Source organism: Lissotriton vulgaris, chromosome 11 (assembly GCF_964263255.1).
Source record: "Lissotriton vulgaris chromosome 11, aLisVul1.2, whole genome shotgun sequence".
Taxonomy (NCBI): Eukaryota; Metazoa; Chordata; class Amphibia; order Caudata; family Salamandridae; genus Lissotriton; species Lissotriton vulgaris.
Genome location: NC_141699.1, coordinates 797,395,390 through 797,414,632, shown reverse-complemented (window position 1 = coordinate 797,414,632; position 19,243 = coordinate 797,395,390). Strand labels below are relative to the sequence as shown.

Here is a 19,243-nt window from a genome sequence, read left to right as displayed (position 1 = left end):
AGCAGAAATACACTATGGTACTTATGGATTTATTTTCAAGATGGCCTTCTGTCAAAGTGGTCAGTAAGGCAGACACTGAAACAGTACTTCATTTCCTTGACCAATCGTTTCAAATCAAAGGTATTTCTTCAATTCTATTAAGTGATAATGGTGTACAGTTTATGTCAAACAAAGTTAAGGAATATTTAAACAAACTGGGTATCAAATATAGAACTACGTCACTGTACAACCCGAACAGTAATAGCACGGTGGGGCGCATTAATAGAGTTATAAAAAACACTTTTAAAGCGAAGGCTATGGATGACATATAATAAGTTTAGGTAATGTATTGTAAATAAAGCTGTAGGGCCCATAGATAAAATCTTTGCAAATGAGGCGTCATCTGCATATATTAGACAACCCTGTGGAAGTTCAGTGTTATACCATTTACCGAATAAACTGTTGGAGCAGGTATAATAGATGTTCTATAATCATTATAACATAAATAGGGATAGAATAAGCATAAAATCAAGCCCTTAACAAATCTTATTTCTTTCTCCCCACCTCCTATCCCCCCCCCCCTTTTCCTTTCTCTATCGCCTATCAACCCAGACTCCATAATTGCACAGACCGGCATTTCCCTTGCTGAACCTGTTGCTACCTCGCATTTTTTGCACTAGCTTTGAATCTTTAAAACCTTTTCATCATTATTCTGTTGTATTTGAATTGTTTATTGAACCTGCTGCTACCTCGCATTTCTTTTGCACTAAAATTGATTCTTCTGAAACTTTTAAAAATGTGTGCTGAATTTTAGTGTCTATTTTTAATGGGGAATTGATTGGAGAGGGAGGGGGAATCGAACCCTGACTTTGGAGGCTTCTTGCACCGAGCACCACCATTTTTCCTAAACAGTGCGGTATAGTTGTTTTTACCCAGAACATCTCAAAATAGGACGCTGCGTGAGCTCGCCAGACCCCATACTGCACAGACCGGCCTTTTCCTTGCTGAACCTGTTGCTACCTAGCATTTTTTGCACTAGCTTTAAATCTTTTAAACTTTTTAATCATTATTCTGTTGTATTTGAATTGTTTATTGAACCTGCTGCTACCTCACATTTCGTTTGCACTAAAATTGATTCTTCTGAAACCTTTAAAAACGTGTGCTGAATTTTTGTGTTTTTTTAACGGGGATTTGGTTGGAGAGGGAAGGGGAATCGAACCCTGACTTTGGAGGCTTCTTGCACCGAGCACTGCCATTTTTCCTAAACAGTGTGGTCTAGTTGTTTTTACCCTGAACACCTCAAAATGGGACGCAGTGGGAGCACGCATCAGATGCGCGCAGAGCTGTAGGAACCATATCCCTGTGCAGGGGGTTGCTAATCACTGGGTTTGTAAACACTGTAACTGGGGGTCCTCCCCCAATTTTGGGAAACGCTGGGTAAATTCGAACATGGGTATGTACAGAGCCCAGCGGGACGGTGCAGACAACCACTTGACGGCGTTCCTACTTAATACTCGCTCCGTAAAAAAAGATATGAGCTTCAACTCCACAACCTGTTAGTTGACTCAACACCTGATCTGTTGTTTCTAACTGAGACATGGTTGACTGAAGCATCTAACCTCACTATCGCTAATGCGATCTCCCCAGGTTACCTAATCCTAAGGAAGGATCGACCTGAGGGGAGAGGAGGGGGTGTGTCTTTAATCTTTCGGAGGTCCTTTAAACTGCGTTTCATTACCAACCATGGAGTTAGAAGGGGCAGAGAGCATGGGTTTCCTTATAACTGTCTTGGCCCAATAGTCCATCGCAGGGTTAGTTATCTACCGCCCACCGGGGCTGGCAGGAAAGTTCCTAGAATCTACCAGTCATGCTATCTCCCCTATAGTAGCCAAATATAGCCACTGCCTGGTCCTTGGAGACTTTAATATCCATATGGATAACGCTTGGAACCAGAGTCAGTGAGGCTGCGTGAATTCCTGGACATACTTAATTTGACCCCGTATGTATGCACCCCGACCCATGAAAAAGGGCATACGTTGGATCACATTTTTTCATCTGACTATTGCTTGATAGGTTTTAGAGTCTGCAGAGAGCTAGACAGGCTCCAACCACTAGGCCAGACCTGTGCCAACAGTTTTAGGCCCTTCCACCTGATCTCCTCAGAGGCTATGCAGAGTGCACTGAGTCACCACCCTATTCCCCTGAGTGGGAATCTTGAGAGGGATATGCACTCTTTAGAGCACTGGCTTTAACTCTGCGCCTTAGAAATGGCCCCTCCAACCTCGAGGGCAGTTAAAACTAACCGAGCTTCTGCCTCCTGGTTTACGTTGGCCTTTAGGAAAAGCAAGAGTGCATGGAAACGCCTCAAAAGAGAGTGGCAGCCGAATTACAATTCTACTGATAAAGTCATTCATTAGCAGGCTTTAAAAGATCAATATATAAATGTCCGCGAGGGAAAGAAACTCTTCTTTCCACTAAAATCGATCAGGTCAGTAATAGAAGCAGAGAACTTTTTTACATTGTTTAAAATTTCGCATTTCCGCCGGCCACTGGTTGCCTGTTTGCCCCTACGAATGAATGGACTAACCTTATGGCATGTTTCTTCTATGATAAAATTAAAACCATCCAGGATTCTTTTGAAGCTCAGTTGCCAGCACTAGCAGCAGCCACTGTCTTACTCTCCGTTGCTAGGCGTAACACCGACTCCTCATGGACGAAGTTTCCTGCTATCACTTTGGAGAAATCCCTTGCACTCATGAAGGCTCTCAAGTCCGGCTCACAATCTGATCCTTGTCCTGCCAAAGTGCTGACATCTATTGCAGAAGTGTTAAACCCTGCGGTTAAATTTATCGTGAACAGCGCTCTGCACAAGGGACACATGCTGCAGACCTGGAAACATGCTAAAATTCTGCCGCTCTTGAAAAAACCCTCGGCTGACCCTATGGTAGCAAGTAACTACAGGCCTATTTCCTTGCCGCCTTTTTTCTCCATGGTTATGGAAAAATATGTCAACATTGTCACCACGGAGTACGTGGAGGCCAACCATCTTCTGCATCCGAGTCAGTCGGGCTTCAGGGCCAACATCACCAAGGAAGAAGTTGCTGAAGATATAAAAGCCACTCTGGACAAAGGAGGCAATGCAGTTTTGGTGTTGTTGGACCTTTCTGCGGCCTTTGACACTGTGCCTCATACCAGACTATTGCAAAGACTGGAGGAGGGCCGTGTCGGAGGAACGGTATTGAGATTGTTCACCTCCTTCTTAAACAAACAATCTGGTCCCCTCCTTTCACCGCAGACATTCCTCCCATAAATGTTGGAGTTCCACAGGGCTCAATTTTGAGCCCAACTTTGTTCAACCTGTATATGGCCCCTCTTGCACTCCTTCCTGAAAAGTATGGTGCCAAAATAGTATTGTATGCGAACGACACTCAATTATTGTTCACTTGCGAGAAGGGTGCTGAGTTCAAAGACGATGTGATCAACACTAGTATCTCAGAGGTATTCACTTGGCTTAGACAAAACCAACTGAAGTGCAACTCTGAAAAGTCAGAGATTATCTTCTTTGGCTCAAGCCCTTGTGAAGCATGGCACAATTGGTTCCCGCAAGACATGTCCCCCCACCCTCCTCATCTCTAGTTACTACTTTGAAAAATCTTGGGGTCAAATTGGATGCTGCCCTCTCGATGAAGGCTTAGATTCAATCGGTGGCTGGGACCTGTTTTGGGGTGTTGAGAATGCTGAGAAATGTTCTCCCCCTGCTCCCAGTCTCTGACAGAAAGACGGCAGTCCAGGCCTTGGTGGTCTCGAGACTAGAATACGTAAACTCCCTGTACCTGGGCCTCCCGCTTTACTTATTCAGTCGTCTGCAGATGGTTCCGTATGTGGCGGCCAGGGCTATCTTTTTGGCAGATCCTAGGACCCACACAACCCATCTTCTGTGTTCCTTACACTGGCTTCCAGTTTGGAAACAAATCCATTTCAAAGCATTGGTTTTGGTTTTCAAAGCCTTTCACAAGATAGGCGCCCTCTACCTATGGAAAGATTTCAACACTATACACTGCAACGTACCTTGAGGTAATCTACTCAGCTTCTGGCCTCTATTCCTAAGGTCTTGCTGTCCCGGGCAGGGGGAAGATTCTTTCAAGTGGTGGCCTCTCGTTTGTGGAACAGTCTACCTCTCTTTTTGAGACAGGCACAGGACCTCCTCGCCTTCAGGAGGAAATTAAAGACTTGGCTTTTCCAACTGTAGGGTCCAGCCAGCTTTCTGCATTGGGTGTTTTCCCTGCTGCTGTTACGTGGTTTTTCTCTTTAGCGCCGGGACACTCCTGGGAGTAGCTACGCGCTTTATAAATACTAAATAACATAACATAACATAGCTATTCAGATGTAAGCTAAGGGTGGTGATTGGGAAACCCAAGTGTTAAAAAATGTTTGGGCTTACAGAGTATCGATCTGCGAAGCAACTGGGTATCCACCTTTTTTTCTTATGCTTGGTAGGAATCCCAGAACAAAGTTTACACCTGGTTGGGTATTCAAGTCTAGGACTGTACACTGGTCAGAGGACTCTGTAAGAGAAAGAGCAGACACGCTTCAAACTAATAGAAAATAATGGTACAATTCCAAACATGGTGTAAAAGAGTCTGATATAATTATTTTACAAAGGGTTAGAGTAAAAAAGACTTGGAAATGTTTCTAAAGAGGACAGTAGTTTTTATCAAAATGTACAAGTTGTTGAAATTATGAACAATGCTGTATGCCTCACTGATAGAAACGTTTGGAACCTTAAGAGGGTTGCTAAATGTTCTGCACCTTCATTTAGTACTAAATCAGTACTGTCACACAGAGTTGGGACTCCCATACGTGACAGATTTAGCGAAGTTGGAACCCCCCCATATTATGGCGAAGAATTTGGATGTGGGAGAAAGCAACTTTTACTCAGTCTATTCTTTCTGATTGCTTAGCCAGGGATAATGTTCATAAATCTAGATGGTTGTGGTATATTAGGAGGTTTTTTAATGATTTGGGATGGGACAAATATTTTTATAACCCCTCCTCAATTCGCGAGATCCCGAGGAAGGTTTTAAAAGCGAAATGTCTTGCTCATCTTGAAGACCTGAGATTGACGAGTGAGGGCACGAAACCATCTGTTATCCATAGCCTGCTCATACAAGCGATACCTACAATACAACCGTACCTTACATATAACATCAATAGTTATGAGCGCTATCTGGTGGTCAGGTTTAGGATGAACTTATTTCACAGATTGGTTGCTTTCCCCACTCGAAATAATTGGGTTAAAGATCTTATACCCTGTCCCTGTGACGATATCTCTTAGCAATCCACTCTGCACACCATTTTATTTTGTAAATTTTATAAAGATCTCAGAAAAAAATGCCTTGTTCCATTGCTGCGTTACACTGGATACAGACAATGTCGTCTGGCTTTAATCTTTCTGCAGCTCCTAGAAGGGGAGCATATAGTTTTTATAATAGTTAGCTTTCTTAAATGTATTGTTCGTCATTGAGCACATCTAGATTAAATACTGTACAATAGCCAGCTCTGACTTATATTAATACAAATAGGGATTTTTTTTTTTAACTGATTCATTTTGCTTGTTACTAACCGTTTTAACTAAGGGACAATAAATTGTATTGTGAATTTTTTTATGTTACCTTTGTAAATAGATCTTGTATATCTATATGATTGTTTTAATGTATGCTTTTATGATTTGCAAACCTGAATCGAAATAAAGCAAAATTGAATTGAATTGAATTGAATACTAAATCAGTACCTAATATGTATGATTTTGATGACTCATTCTTTGATGGAAATTCTCTTAGCAACACTAGTGTAGGTCCACCAGCAATAGTAAATGATAATACTTCAAACGATTCACTGGATCTAGGGTCACATAGTTCTGAATGTGATGTTGGAAGTTCTTCTGATTTAAATCTAAAAAAAAGTGACCTCTGAGTCCGGGCAGTCCAAACGAGAAAAAAAACCTCCAGTTTGGTTAAAAGATTATATTTCTGAAAATGTTACCATGTAACATTACATGTGCATTCTTACTCTTGTTTTGTATATGTTGATTTCAATGCATTTTCTTACATTCTTCCATCCATTGTTTTAGTATGTAATGTGTATAGTCCTTTTTCTTTTATTGTCGTTAAAAAAGAGGAGAGGGATGTGTTATATCATCCTTATCCTGTGTTGTGCTATGTTGAATACTCCGCTGACTTCATGTTCCATGGAACATGGAATGTGAAGCCTGCCGGGGAGAGAAGGTCAGTTACAGAGGAGATAGCTGGCTGACTAGTTGTGCTCTTGTACCTGCTTGTCAATTTACGGAATAAAGCTATCTTGAAGATAAATCCTTCAGTGTCCTTATTAACACCCTGCTATAACAATGAAGAAGCAGTGTGGGCTGAAAAGTTGGTATCATTGCAACTGCTCCATCAGGATTCAAGCAAGCCGGGCCGAAGAAGGCTGAAATGCCAGAAACCGGTCCCCGGTAGCTTGTCTCCTTTCTGGTGAAGAATTGGCTTGGTAGTTTAGTCTGCCCTGTTCCCATGATGCACTGGGCCAGGGACAGACTGATTTGCATATAGCCAGGTTCTGAGCTGGGATGGGGCAGTGAGATAAATAACGGTGATGGATTAAGCCCTGATCTTTGGACTGGGTAAGAGTGGTCTGTTTAACTCAGACACTCTGTTCATCACCACCCCCTTTTCTAAATCGTTTTTGGCCACTATAGGTGTGGCAGGGTATACTCAGACATGAGTCCCTTTCTCACTGCTCCATCAGGATTCAAGCAAGCCGGGCCGAAGAAGGCTGAAATGCCAGAAACCGGTCCCCGGTAGCTTGTCTCCTTTCTGGTGAAGAATTGGCTTGGTAGTTTAGTCTGCCCTGTTCCCATGATGCACTGGGCCAGGGACAGACTGATTTGCATATAGCCAGGTTCTGAGCTGGGATGGGGCAGTGAGATAAATAACGGTGATGGATCAAGCCCTGATCTTTGGACTGGGTAAGAGTGGTCTGTTTAACTCAGACACTCTGTTCATCACCACCCCCTTTTCTAAATCGTTTTTGGCCACTATAGGTGTGGCAGGGTATACTCAGACATGAGTCCCTTTCTCACTGCTCCATCAGGATTCAAGCAAGCCGGGCCGAAGAAGGCTGAAATGCCAGAAACCGGTCCCCAGTAGCTTGTCTCCTTTCTGGTGAAGAATTGGCTTGGTAGTTTAGTCTGCCCTGTTCCCATGATGCACTGGGCCAGGGACAGACTGATTTGCATATAGCCAGGTTCTGAGCTGGGATGGGGCAGTGAGATAAATAACGGTGATGGATCAAGCCCTGATCTTTGGACTGGGTAAGAGTGGTCTGTTTAACTCAGACACTCTGTTCATCACCACCCCCTTTTCTAAATCGTTTTTGGCCACTATAGGTGTGGCAGGGTATACTCAGACATGAGTCCCTTTCTCACTGCTCCATCAGGATTCAAGCAAGCCGGGCCGAAGAAGGCTGAAATGCCAGAAACCGGTCCCCGGTAGCTTGTCTCCTTTCTGGTGAAGAATTGGCTTGGTAGTTTAGTCTGCCCTGTTCCCATGATGCACTGGGCCAGGGACAGACTGATTTGCATATAGCCAGGTTCTGAGCTGGGATGGGGCAGTGAGATAAATAACGGTGATGGATCAAGCCCTGATCTTTGGACTGGGTAAGAGTGGTCTGTTTAACTCAGACACTCTGTTCATCACCACCCCCTTTTCTAAATCGTTTTTGGCCACTATAGGTGTGGCAGGGTATACTCAGACATGAGTCCCTTTCTCACTGCTCCATCAGGATTCAAGCAAGCCGGGCCGAAGAAGGCTGAAATGCCAGAAACCGGTCCCCGGTAGCTTGTCTCCTTTCTGGTGAAGAATTGGCTTGGTAGTTTAGTCTGCCCTTTTCCCATGATGCACTGGGCCAGGGACAGACTGATTTGCATATAGCCAGGTTCTGAGCTGGGATGGGGCAGTGAGATAAATAACGGTGATGGATCAAGCCCTGATCTTTGGACTGGGTAAGAGTGGTCTGTTTAACTCAGACACTCTGTTCATCACCACCCCCTTTTCTAAATCGTTTTTGGCCACTATAGGTGTGGCAGGGTATACTCAGACATGAGTCCCTTTCTCACTGCTCCATCAGGATTCAAGCAAGCCGGGCCGAAGAAGGCTGAAATGCCAGAAACCGGTCCCCGGTAGCTTGTCTCCTTTCTGGTGAAGAATTGGCTTGGTAGTTTAGTCTGCCCTGTTCCCATGATGCACTGGGCCAGGGACAGACTGATTTGCATATAGCCAGGTTCTGAGCTGGGATGGGGCAGTGAGATAAATAACGGTGATGGATCAAGCCCTGATCTTTGGACTGGGTAAGAGTGGTCTGTTTAACTCAGACACTCTGTTCATCACCACCCCCTTTTCTAAATCGTTTTTGGCCACTATAGGTGTGGCAGGGTATACTCAGACATGAGTCCCTTTCTCACTGCTCCATCAGGATTCAAGCAAGCCGGGCCGAAGAAGGCTGAAATGCCAGAAACCGGTCCCCGGTAGCTTGTCTCCTTTCTGGTGAAGAATTGGCTTGGTAGTTTAGTCTGCCCTGTTCCCATGATGCACTGGGCCAGGGACAGACTGATTTGCATATAGCCAGGTTCTGAGCTGGGATGGGGCAGTGAGATAAATAACGGTGATGGATCAAGCCCTGATCTTTGGACTGGGTAAGAGTGGTCTGTTTAACTCAGACACTCTGTTCATCACCACCCCCTTTTCTAAATCGTTTTTGGCCACTATAGGTGTGGCGGGGTATACTCAGACATGAGTCCCTTTCTCACTGCTCCATCAGGATTCAAGCAAGCCGGGCCGAAGAAGGCTGAAATGCCAGAAACCGGTCCCCGGTAGCTTGTCTCCTTTCTGGTGAAGAATTGGCTTGGTAGTTTAGTCTGCCCTGTTCCCATGATGCACTGGGCCAGGGACAGACTGATTTGCATATAGCCAGGTTCTGAGCTGGGATGGGGCAGTGAGATAAATAACGGTGATGGATCAAGCCCTGATCTTTGGACTGGGTAAGAGTGGTCTGTTTAACTCAGACACTCTGTTCATCACCACCCCCTTTTCTAAATCGTTTTTGGCCACTATAGGTGTGGCAGGGTATACTCAGACATGAGTCCCTTTCTCACTGCTCCATCAGGATTCAAGCAAGCCGGGCCGAAGAAGGCTGAAATGCCAGAAACCGGTCCCCGGTAGCTTGTCTCCTTTCTGGTGAAGAATTGGCTTGGTAGTTTAGTCTGCCCTGTTCCCATGATGCACTGGGCCAGGGACAGACTGATTTGCATATAGCCAGGTTCTGAGCTGGGATGGGGCAGTGAGATAAATAACGGTGATGGATCAAGCCCTGATCTTTGGACTGGGTAAGAGTGGTCTGTTTAACTCAGACACTCTGTTCATCACCACCCCCTTTTCTAAATCGTTTTTGGCCACTATAGGTGTGGCAGGATATACTCAGACATGAGTCCCTTTCTCACTGCTCCATCAGGATTCAAGCAAGCCGGGCCGAAGAAGGCTGAAATGCCAGAAACCGGTCCCCGGTAGCTTGTCTCCTTTCTGGTGAAGAATTGGCTTGGTAGTTTAGTCTGCCCTGTTCCCATGATGCACTGGGCCAGGGACAGACTGATTTGCATATAGCCAGGTTCTGAGCTGGGATGGGGCAGTGAGATAAATAACGGTGATGGATCAAGCCCTGATCTTTGGACTGGGTAAGAGTGGTCTGTTTAACTCAGACACTCTGTTCATCACCACCCCCTTTTCTAAATCGTTTTTGGCCACTATAGGTGTGGCAGGGTATACTCAGACATGAGTCCCTTTCTCACTGCTCCATCAGGATTCAAGCAAGCCGGGCCGAAGAAGGCTGAAATGCCAGAAACCGGTCCCCGGTAGCTTGTCTCCTTTCTGGTGAAGAATTGGCTTGGTAGTTTAGTCTGCCCTGTTCCCATGATGCACTGGGCCAGGGACAGACTGATTTGCATATAGCCAGGTTCTGAGCTGGGATGGGGCAGTGAGATAAATAACGGTGATGGATCAAGCCCTGATCTTTGGACTGGGTAAGAGTGGTCTGTTTAACTCAGACACTCTGTTCATCACCACCCCCTTTTCTAAATCGTTTTTGGCCACTATAGGTGTGGCAGGGTATACTCAGACATGAGTCCCTTTCTCACTGCTCCATCAGGATTCAAGCAAGCCGGGCCGAAGAAGGCTGAAATGCCAGAAACCGGTCCCCGGTAGCTTGTCTCCTTTCTGGTGAAGAATTGGCTTGGTAGTTTAGTCTGCCCTGTTCCCATGATGCACTGGGCCAGGGACAGACTGATTTGCATATAGCCAGGTTCTGAGCTGGGATGGGGCAGTGAGATAAATAACGGTGATGGATCAAGCCCTGATCTTTGGACTGGGTAAGAGTGGTCTGTTTAACTCAGACACTCTGTTCATCACCATCCCCTTTTCTAAATCGAACATGTGATAACCAGCACTGATAAAGCAAAGTGGTCTCACCTTTTGTACCTGGTAACTTTGCAGATGCTATTTACTAATGCTGCAAAGATATGCAGTATGCATTAAAAGTGAAAAGTAAGAAAGTGCCATGGTCCGAAGGTGGTAAGTGTATGTAAATCACACTAAAATATTTTAAATAATGAAATAAAAGCAAAGTGTAGCCTACCGTCCCTGGTACATGAGTGGGTTCATTTTCAGATGGATGTGCAAGTGTGCACGAGCAAAATGCAGCCGTCACGTATGTGTGAAGAGAGCCAGATGAAGAAGCGGGCAGACCCAATACTCAAGGCCCTGCATTGTGGTGGGCAGAAGCAGAATGTGAACGCCAGGAGCGCTTAAACAGGCTAGTGGATGAATAGGGCTGAACGAAAGCCCACGTATGAAAATGTATGGATTTTTATTATGATTTTTTTTAAAACATAAGGCTGGCAAAATATAAAGGTGTCACTAAGCCTGTAAACGTGGTATGTTATTTGCTTCACAGGAGAGTTTTAAGGTTGAAAAAAGATCACAACATGGATTCAATTTGTAATATGATATAAGCACACATTAACTTACTTTAAGATTGGAAGAGCCTGCAGCTTACTACTACGAGCAGTGAGCATTTATTGAAAAAATATGAACCCCGCCAATACCTTCATCTGACAGCATAAAGGCAATAATTGCACAGAGTTAAAAATGGAAGCTATCAGTGAACCTTGGTCTGTCCCTCTGCCCAGGATCAAATGGAGCTCCAGCTTTTGAGTGTCTGGCAGTGACATCAATCAATGAAGAGGTCTATCAAAAGAACAGCGGTGTCCTGTGATACGAGAGATTAAGCTGAAGTGGGCAGTAAGCAGTTAGGGGCATATTAGCAAGCGGCAGCGATAATTATCGCTGACCACTGTTAGCGTGAGGAAATCTATCACCAGCTATCGCTGGCGATAATCTCCATGTTAGCGGTGTATTAACAACGGTTAACGCCATGGAGATAAAAATCCCAGCGATAGCGGGGATTATCGCTGTTTTCAATGGAATATCGCTGGTTTTCCAGTGATATTCCATTGCAAATGGCGATAACCTTGTTGATAGGGCCTGTGGTTTCAGCCACAGAGTCCACCCCCATTACAGGTATGCCTAAGTCAGGAATTTAGCAGACGTTAAATTCCTGAGTTAAGCCCCTGTTAGCGATATAAATCACAAGGCTAAGGCTGACGGGGCTTCGTTGTTAATATCGCGAAGCCCCGTTAGCGATAGATTTCCCTGAAGTATTCCCAGACACGCCTACCACACGCCTACCTTGCATCTCATTAGCAATGCGAGGCCAGGCGATAATAAATCCGGTCACTAGGCATTGAAAACCAACGCTAAGTGGCCTTGTTGATACGGCGATAACATTATCACCGCAATGTATTTATTGCCCCCTTGTTAATATGCCCCTCAGTAACTAGGCTTTGAGGCTGTAACTGGAGATATGAGGGCCGTGGTTGTTTGAAGAATTCTTGCTGGTAGGTCAATTTTATTGCATACTAACCAAAGTTATTTACAGCTTGGTCTTCAGCTGCGGTCTCCATGCTTTTCAGCTTTTACACATGAAAAGGACGCTTGCTTTGAGCTGTAGTTCGGCTCTTTTGGCCTTTGGATATTTTCGGCAAGAGCTAAGGGAACGTTGTTGTATATAGTGAAAGAGGCAAAAGGCAGAATCTCAGCTAGATGTAAAGAGAAGAGATGCAGACTCAAGTACAGCTGGTTGCAAGCGAAGTACTGAAGGAGTACTAGTGATTGGTCATTCAGCACATTAAACAAGTAATGTGTACTTTTGGAGTGTGTGCTACTACATGGTGTTCTGGGGCTTTTTTTCACACTGGTAAACGCGAGCTATCATCAGCATTAGCTTGTCAATGAGTTTGTTTTAAGAGCTAGGGGGCATTCCCAGCGTGACCAGTTAACAACACATAGACTGTCAGTCACCATTCAAAAGGCCAAGGGGCTGGCAGAACACACTGAGCCACATACATAGGTCTGAGCCTATATGCCACTGATGACCCAGGGCCTCCCTTACTATGGCTCTGCAAACTGGGCTATATACAACCCTTTCCTTACCTGACTCTCAATGGTAGACAGCAGTCACAGGCTTTTCTGGGAAAGTAGTGGGGGGTTATAAATATCACCTACCCTCTAGCGCAATTAAATCAATTTCCAGCCCAAATTTTCTCTTTGTAGAAAAGACCAGCTCTTTATTACACAGAAAATATAGGACTACGCTATACACTCAATTATACTCTTTCAGAGTGATGGCCACATGCCCGCACATGACAATTCTTCAGCACAATGGAAGCCAAGTGCTATCTTCAGCACTCCCACTTCCACTCCCACCCCCATCGACCAGCTATGGCCCTCCAGTTTAGGCCCACCCCCAACCCCGAAGGAGGACATTAAAAGTTTGGGAGTTTGGCTGGACAAAACCCTCACTTTTAACACTCAGGCAACTAAAACAGCAGCAACCTGCTTCGGGATCATCCGGATGCTGAGAAAGATCCTTCCAATCCTGCCCTTTGAAGCCAAGCAGGTTGTCATTCAGGGCCTCATCCAGTCCCGACTCGACTTTAACAACGCCTTTTACTTGGGAGCCCCTGAATTCGTGCTGCAGAAACTCCAGCGTACTCAGAATTGCGCAGCTCGTACGCTACTCCAGATTCTCCGCAGAGAATCGGCTAAGTCAGGGATCAGGTCACTCCACTGACTCCCTGTCAGGGAAAGAATAAAATTCAAAACCCTGTGCATATCGCATCAAGCCTTCCATAGAGCTAGCCCTGAGATGAACCCCACACTTCTCACCCCCTACTGCCCCGGCAAGCTACTCCGATCTACGAACGCATTCCTTGTCGCAGTCCCCAGAATCAAAAGGTCCAGAGCAGGAGGCAGGTCCTTCACACTCAATGCTGCTAAACTATGGAACTCCCTTCCCCTTTCCCTAAGTTCCAACCCCATCCTCTTGTCCTTCCCTAAAGAGTTAAAAACATTCCTTTTCAGAAATTAATAGTCTCCCCCTGGCTCTCTCCCCCCGTCCCTCAGAGTACTATTTCCTCTACCTAGCGCTTGGACGTCCTCGGGCAGCAGTCCCGCTCTACAAAACCCCTTTCATTCATTCATTCATTCACACTGCCTGGCGGTGACGATCTCTATTCTTCATAGTGCACTCAACGGCACCTCCCGGGCTCACTTGTCCTTCAGGGTTGGTTTCGACCTAATGGCACAGTTATCAACATGCACTTGAGGGGCACACAGGCTACCAGCAGACGATCACCACGGCTTCAGTCGGACTAAAACACTTGCCAGCTACGCATGGAAAAAAAGCCAAAGGTCGCACTGCAGAAGCGGACTTAGCAAGTCTCTGTTGGACAGACCCATGTCAGGATCAATTACAGCAGTCTCTTCTACAATGTACTTATCCTACAGGGCTGGCACTTTCTTCCCTCGCTCACAGGCCCGATATCTTGGCACCAAGGACAGTATAGTAATTCCTTCTTCAGACTTGACTCCAGACGTTGTTTCCTCGCATCTGCGGATTTAGTTGTCAGTGCAACACCAACCCTTGGTGTTGTAGTAGTCCCTAAGTACTCTGCGGGGTGCCCCCTCTTTAATAGAAGATACCAAAACAAAGACAATGATGAGTCTTAAGCTTCTATCTTCCCAGGTCATGAGTCCAGGTCAGCCACCCACCAGGCCTGTCCTTTGTCTGCAAGGATGCTCTGCCCACCAGAGCAGTCTCCAGGTAGAGTGCCCACCATAGAAGTAAAAAAAGGTGAGAGCAGGCTGCACCAAGCTATTTATGACCCCTCCTCACAGAGATCAGGCCGAGAGACAAGAATCTGTGCCCCTCAAAGGACTCCTTTCCCTAACAATAGGCCTTACCCTGTAACTCCAGCCAGCTACCTAATCGTAGCTGCAGACAGAGTCATTAATAGCCCAAAGTATCAAGAGGCCCCTGGCACTTCTATGGAACGTCTGTCTCATCATACCTCACCATGGCATCTGGTGTTCCACTCTCCCATCTAGGAGATGCCAGCAATAACTCTCCCATCTAGGAGATGCCAGCAGTATGCATATGCTGTCTGGGGAAAGCAATCTCTCCTCTTTGTGGAACTCTGATTCCAGGCTGTTGGCTTCCAAAATGGAACCCACAGGTTTGTATCACTCATGCGCAGCACCCTATCACGTTTAGCACATATGCACACATACAACACACTGTATGTTCCATTCAGGATTCTGGGTTCATAATGAGCAGCAGCACTTTAGATGAATGGCCCAGTAAGCTTGTATTCATGTATGGCTGATGCCTCTCAATAAAATTCACTTGCACAGTCTGCTGACACCTCTGGCGCTCCACACAAGAAATCAATTACAGAGGTAGTAGTTCCTTGTCACGATGAGGATGCACATGGTGCACCCTAACCAGTTCAGAACTAGGTCTAACACCTATGCTTGTCAAAAGACCAGCCATAGGTCAATGCACAAACAATGGATTAGAGTGTGGCAGAACCAAAAATCAAAAAACACAGGATCGCTGATATGCAGTTCAGGCATGCAAGGCAGGGGACACAAGTGTATATCATGCTGGTGACATTCCCCTCCCAACAGAGAGTGTGGGGGTAGAAGTGCATGAGAGAGAAGGAATGAGCGGTGGGGCATTTGTGGAAAGCCTATTAGGGAGCGAAAGAGAAAGCGAGAAAACACACGCAGTCTTATGGCGTGCTTAAGCAAATAAAAAAAGAGTTTCTTAAAAGTAAGCAGTGGAAGGATAGAAGCCGGCCAGTCCGAGAAATGGTACAGAGGCCATGCTCCAGTGGAGGGACAAACCTGTGATTAATTTGCAAAATATTAGGCTCAAGGGGCCTCATTTATGAGGCCTTGCGTCAGTTTTGCGCTGCTGATGCGTCACTTTTTGTGAAGCATCGGCGGCGTAAAACATGCGCCTTGTTGCGCCATATTTAAAAAGTGACGCATCTAGGTAGATGCGTCACTTTTTAAACCCCTGCGCCACATTATACCTGCGTCAGGTATAATGTATGCAGAGGGGGCGTTCCCCCGCAAAAAGCCTCGCAATAGTGACGCAGTGAAATCTATGAGATTTCACTGCGTCACTTTTAGGACGCTGTTGCGTCAAAATCTTGCGCCTGCCTCACAGCAGGCGTAAGACTGACGCAAGCCCTTTCACATGGGGCTTTCCCCATGTGAAAGGACGCATTGCTGGAGTTGCGTCACTTTTGTGACACACTCCAGCAATGCGTCACTTTTGCGCTTACAGATTCGTCAGAAATACTGACGTATCTGTAACTCCTTGCGACATGATGCATCATACATTAAATATGACGCATCATTGGTGTCGCAAGGAGTGCGCAGTGAAAAGTGACGCATCGCTGTTTTCACGCAGCGATGCGTCACTTTTCATAAATAAGGCCCAAGATATTTCTCAAGGAACCACTGCAGCTTTCACCACCTCTGGTCCCTGCCAGCGCTGCCAAATACTAATGGCACATACTCACCATTACAGTCCTACAAATATGACAATTCGGACTATATTAGGTGACCCAAAGCCAAAAAAAATGCCTGGGCATCTTAGCATTATTATTTTTTAACTTTAAATTGAATGTAAAAACTTTGCTCATGTGCGTTTATAAAAATAGACAGGTAGTGCTACCATGTGGTGGATTGTCATAAATATGTACGGGCAGGTGTTAAATAAGTGCACCGGCAAACAAGGGCACACATTAAGCACTGGAACAAACACAAGATTGACATGCTGAAAAAAGTAAAGGCTTTGAATTTAAGAGTGACAGAAAAGCCAACCAATGGTGATCAACGGGCAGGCTGCAAGCCGCTGTATGTTTTTAATAAGCCCACAATATGTATTTCGCAACCTGAATGCTTATGGTGTCTGGTAGGCTCGACTCAAAAAGCAAACCAAGGTTCCGCTAGAGCTGAGACCATACACAAGTTTGCACTAGCCATCAGCAATCCGTATGTCCGCATAATGTAATTAAACGTATTTAGTAATGTAGAAAGAATTTTTGTAAACAAATTACCTAACTACAACCTATAGGGCTCTGTGCTGACAGAGCAAGAACAAGAAATGTGTTTGCCAAAAGGAGGAAAGATATGGAGGAAAAAGAAGAGCTACGGACAGTAATTGGTAGGTAAGAAGGACTGTTAAATGTGAAAGAAAAGTCTTTCTCTCCAGTTATTTGAATTAGTGTAAACAGTTTTGGGAGGCTCAACATCTTGAGTAAGGAAGGACTTCGACGAGGAAAAGAACAAACAGGTAATTATGCTTTCAAATATGCTGATTCCCTTTCTCCACGGTAAATGCATACTATAAAAATTGCAAGATGACTTGAAGAAAGAAAGGACTTTTATCCACAATGAACAATTACTAAACGCTAAATATATTTTTGAAAGGCTACACAAACAAAACGATTTTACATGCACGTTTCACATAACTTCTAATTGCATTATTAACAAGAATAAGGGAGCAGTGATTTACAATAAAAATATGCAAAGAAAATAGATAAATCATGATGCACTTTAGGTACTTCAGTAAGAACGTTGGTGAATAGGTGAACGGGTGAGTGAATATATCCTGACAACATAATACCCAATAGCTAAAGTGTACTGTGACTCTGTGAATGAACGACATACCTTCTGATACCAGTCAAGCATCGGAGTGTGCTGGAACACATCGTCAAATCTCAAAGGAAGAATTTTGATGTTTTTGAAGGATGACAGCAGAGTAAGGGCCTTGAAACTTGCATTCCATCTGTTTATTTGGCTGAGCCCTTTCATGAGGAAAAACACAGGTTTGTTGTAATACGTCCGAGCAGCTGACTCGATGGAGCACATCTCAAGTGCTGAAGGCTCCAATCGCTCTGAAGTCTCCACAAAAAAGATGCCAGTAGTGTGCCATGTTTCCAGGATTCTGAAAAAGTTTGCTGTGCCTCTTGTTCTGGTTTCTTGCAGGTATGACTTCCAGCGATTGATTTCATGGTCCAGCCATTTGCTCTTCCAGAATGTATAACAGCACATGGAAATAGCAGACAATAGGAGCCCAGCTGCCAATGTTTTCATGGCAACTTTCCGGAGAAAATAATAGCATGTCTAATGAAAATAAAAGAGAAGAGGGAGAACACATCACATGGCAATTTATTTATTTTAAGACAAAATGTACAGTACACGAATATTCTTGGCCCTATTCATGAAAAAAGTTGTCCAACTACGGGCGTGGATTTGCTCCTCTGACAGAACGCACTTTTACATCCTTTCCCTAATCACCAGCATTCACAGTAGTATGTTTGGTCAGTGGCGGCTCCTCCGCTATGGCGGAGAGGCGTTGTCCCACAGCTTTTAAGCAGTGCAAAGTACGAAACATAAAATGATAATAACTTTGAATCATTATCCTTTTATACTTTGTGCTGCTTTGAAGGCGGGCGGGTGGGCGAGTTTGCTCTGCTCTCGGAGCAGACTAGGGGAGGAGTGGTTTGCCCACTCCTAAGTGTGCAATGACTGTATGGCCCAACCAGTCATGTGCACTTTTCCTGCTCTCCACGCAGGATGCATTACAGCCTGCATGGAGAACATGCTCACCCCTTCAGCCCCTGGCTGAGCGCTGTGTCAGTTTAGCTTATTTCCCCACCCAACATGGCAGGAGAGATACTTCAGCACCATACTGGACTAAATCTCTGACTACCCGCAGGCCACCAGGGTGGAAAGGGGTGAAATCTGACTTTGGGAATGTCCACAAACTATGCAGCCTATTCACAAAGACGTAAGTCTGTAGAAGTAAATGTACTTAATAAATGAATTACTTTTAACTATTCACTATGCCTGAGTGTATACATTTACTACAAAGTATAGACTTACATGTAAATTTATGAGTTCAAAGTTACTACTAGGAACTTTTCACATGTAGGCAGAGTTCTCACCTACCAGAGCGGAGATCTCCGTATAGTGAAGTATTGGGAACATTTGAAGTACTTATTATTGTATTTTTTTAAAGTAAAGATAGGACTGTCTTAAATATTAATGCAAATTAAATATACATATTTATTTTAAATGAAGAACAAAATTAAAAAACATGCTACAGAACTATTATCAATGTATTGAATATTTAATTAATTTAACTATATTAAAATAACATTATTTTTTAAATATGTATTTTAAAAAATCCCACCTAAAGTAAAAGTTTATATTTATTTATTTATCATATATTAAAAATTATAAACAGTTGTTTATAGAAGCAATTCAAATCAATGTAATTATTTAAAAAATATAGTTACGTTTATTTTAAAATGTAAAAAAGGTTTTTAAAATATTTTATAATTATATATAATGTATTTATTATGTAGATATAATTTTCTTAACATTACAATACATTTATATATATTTTTAAGATGTTGAAATATATGCATTTATTCCAATATTATTTCATATGGGGTTTAAGTCCCTGCCTCAATTATTTTATATGGCAGGTTGTTGCAGTACCGGTGGTTGGCCATGTGTGATGCTGAACCTCCTCCAGGCCTGAGCTGGTGTAAATTTACAACTATTTTTCGTCGTTTTTGGCTGCAGTAACTTTAGAAGCGCAGTTTGTGAATAGCAAAGGCCTTACTCCTGTGTGGGAGGATATCTGTTCCTCCCAATTCCTAATTCCTTTC

General features: G+C 44.3%; 1 protein-coding gene across 1 annotated transcript in view; it reads right to left on the bottom strand.

Moving 5' to 3' along the window:
- Positions 1-17,681, bottom strand: part of LOC147683513 (alpha-1,4-N-acetylglucosaminyltransferase-like) — a 319,098-nt gene extending 301,417 nt beyond the window's left edge. The window contains exon 1 of the mRNA XM_086944867.1: positions 17,232-17,681. Coding sequence (XP_086800993.1) covers positions 17,232-17,657 — 426 coding nt within the window. The 5' untranslated portion in view covers positions 17,658-17,681. The remainder of the gene's footprint in view (positions 1-17,231) is intronic.
- Positions 17,682-19,243: the final 1,562 nt, after the last annotated feature.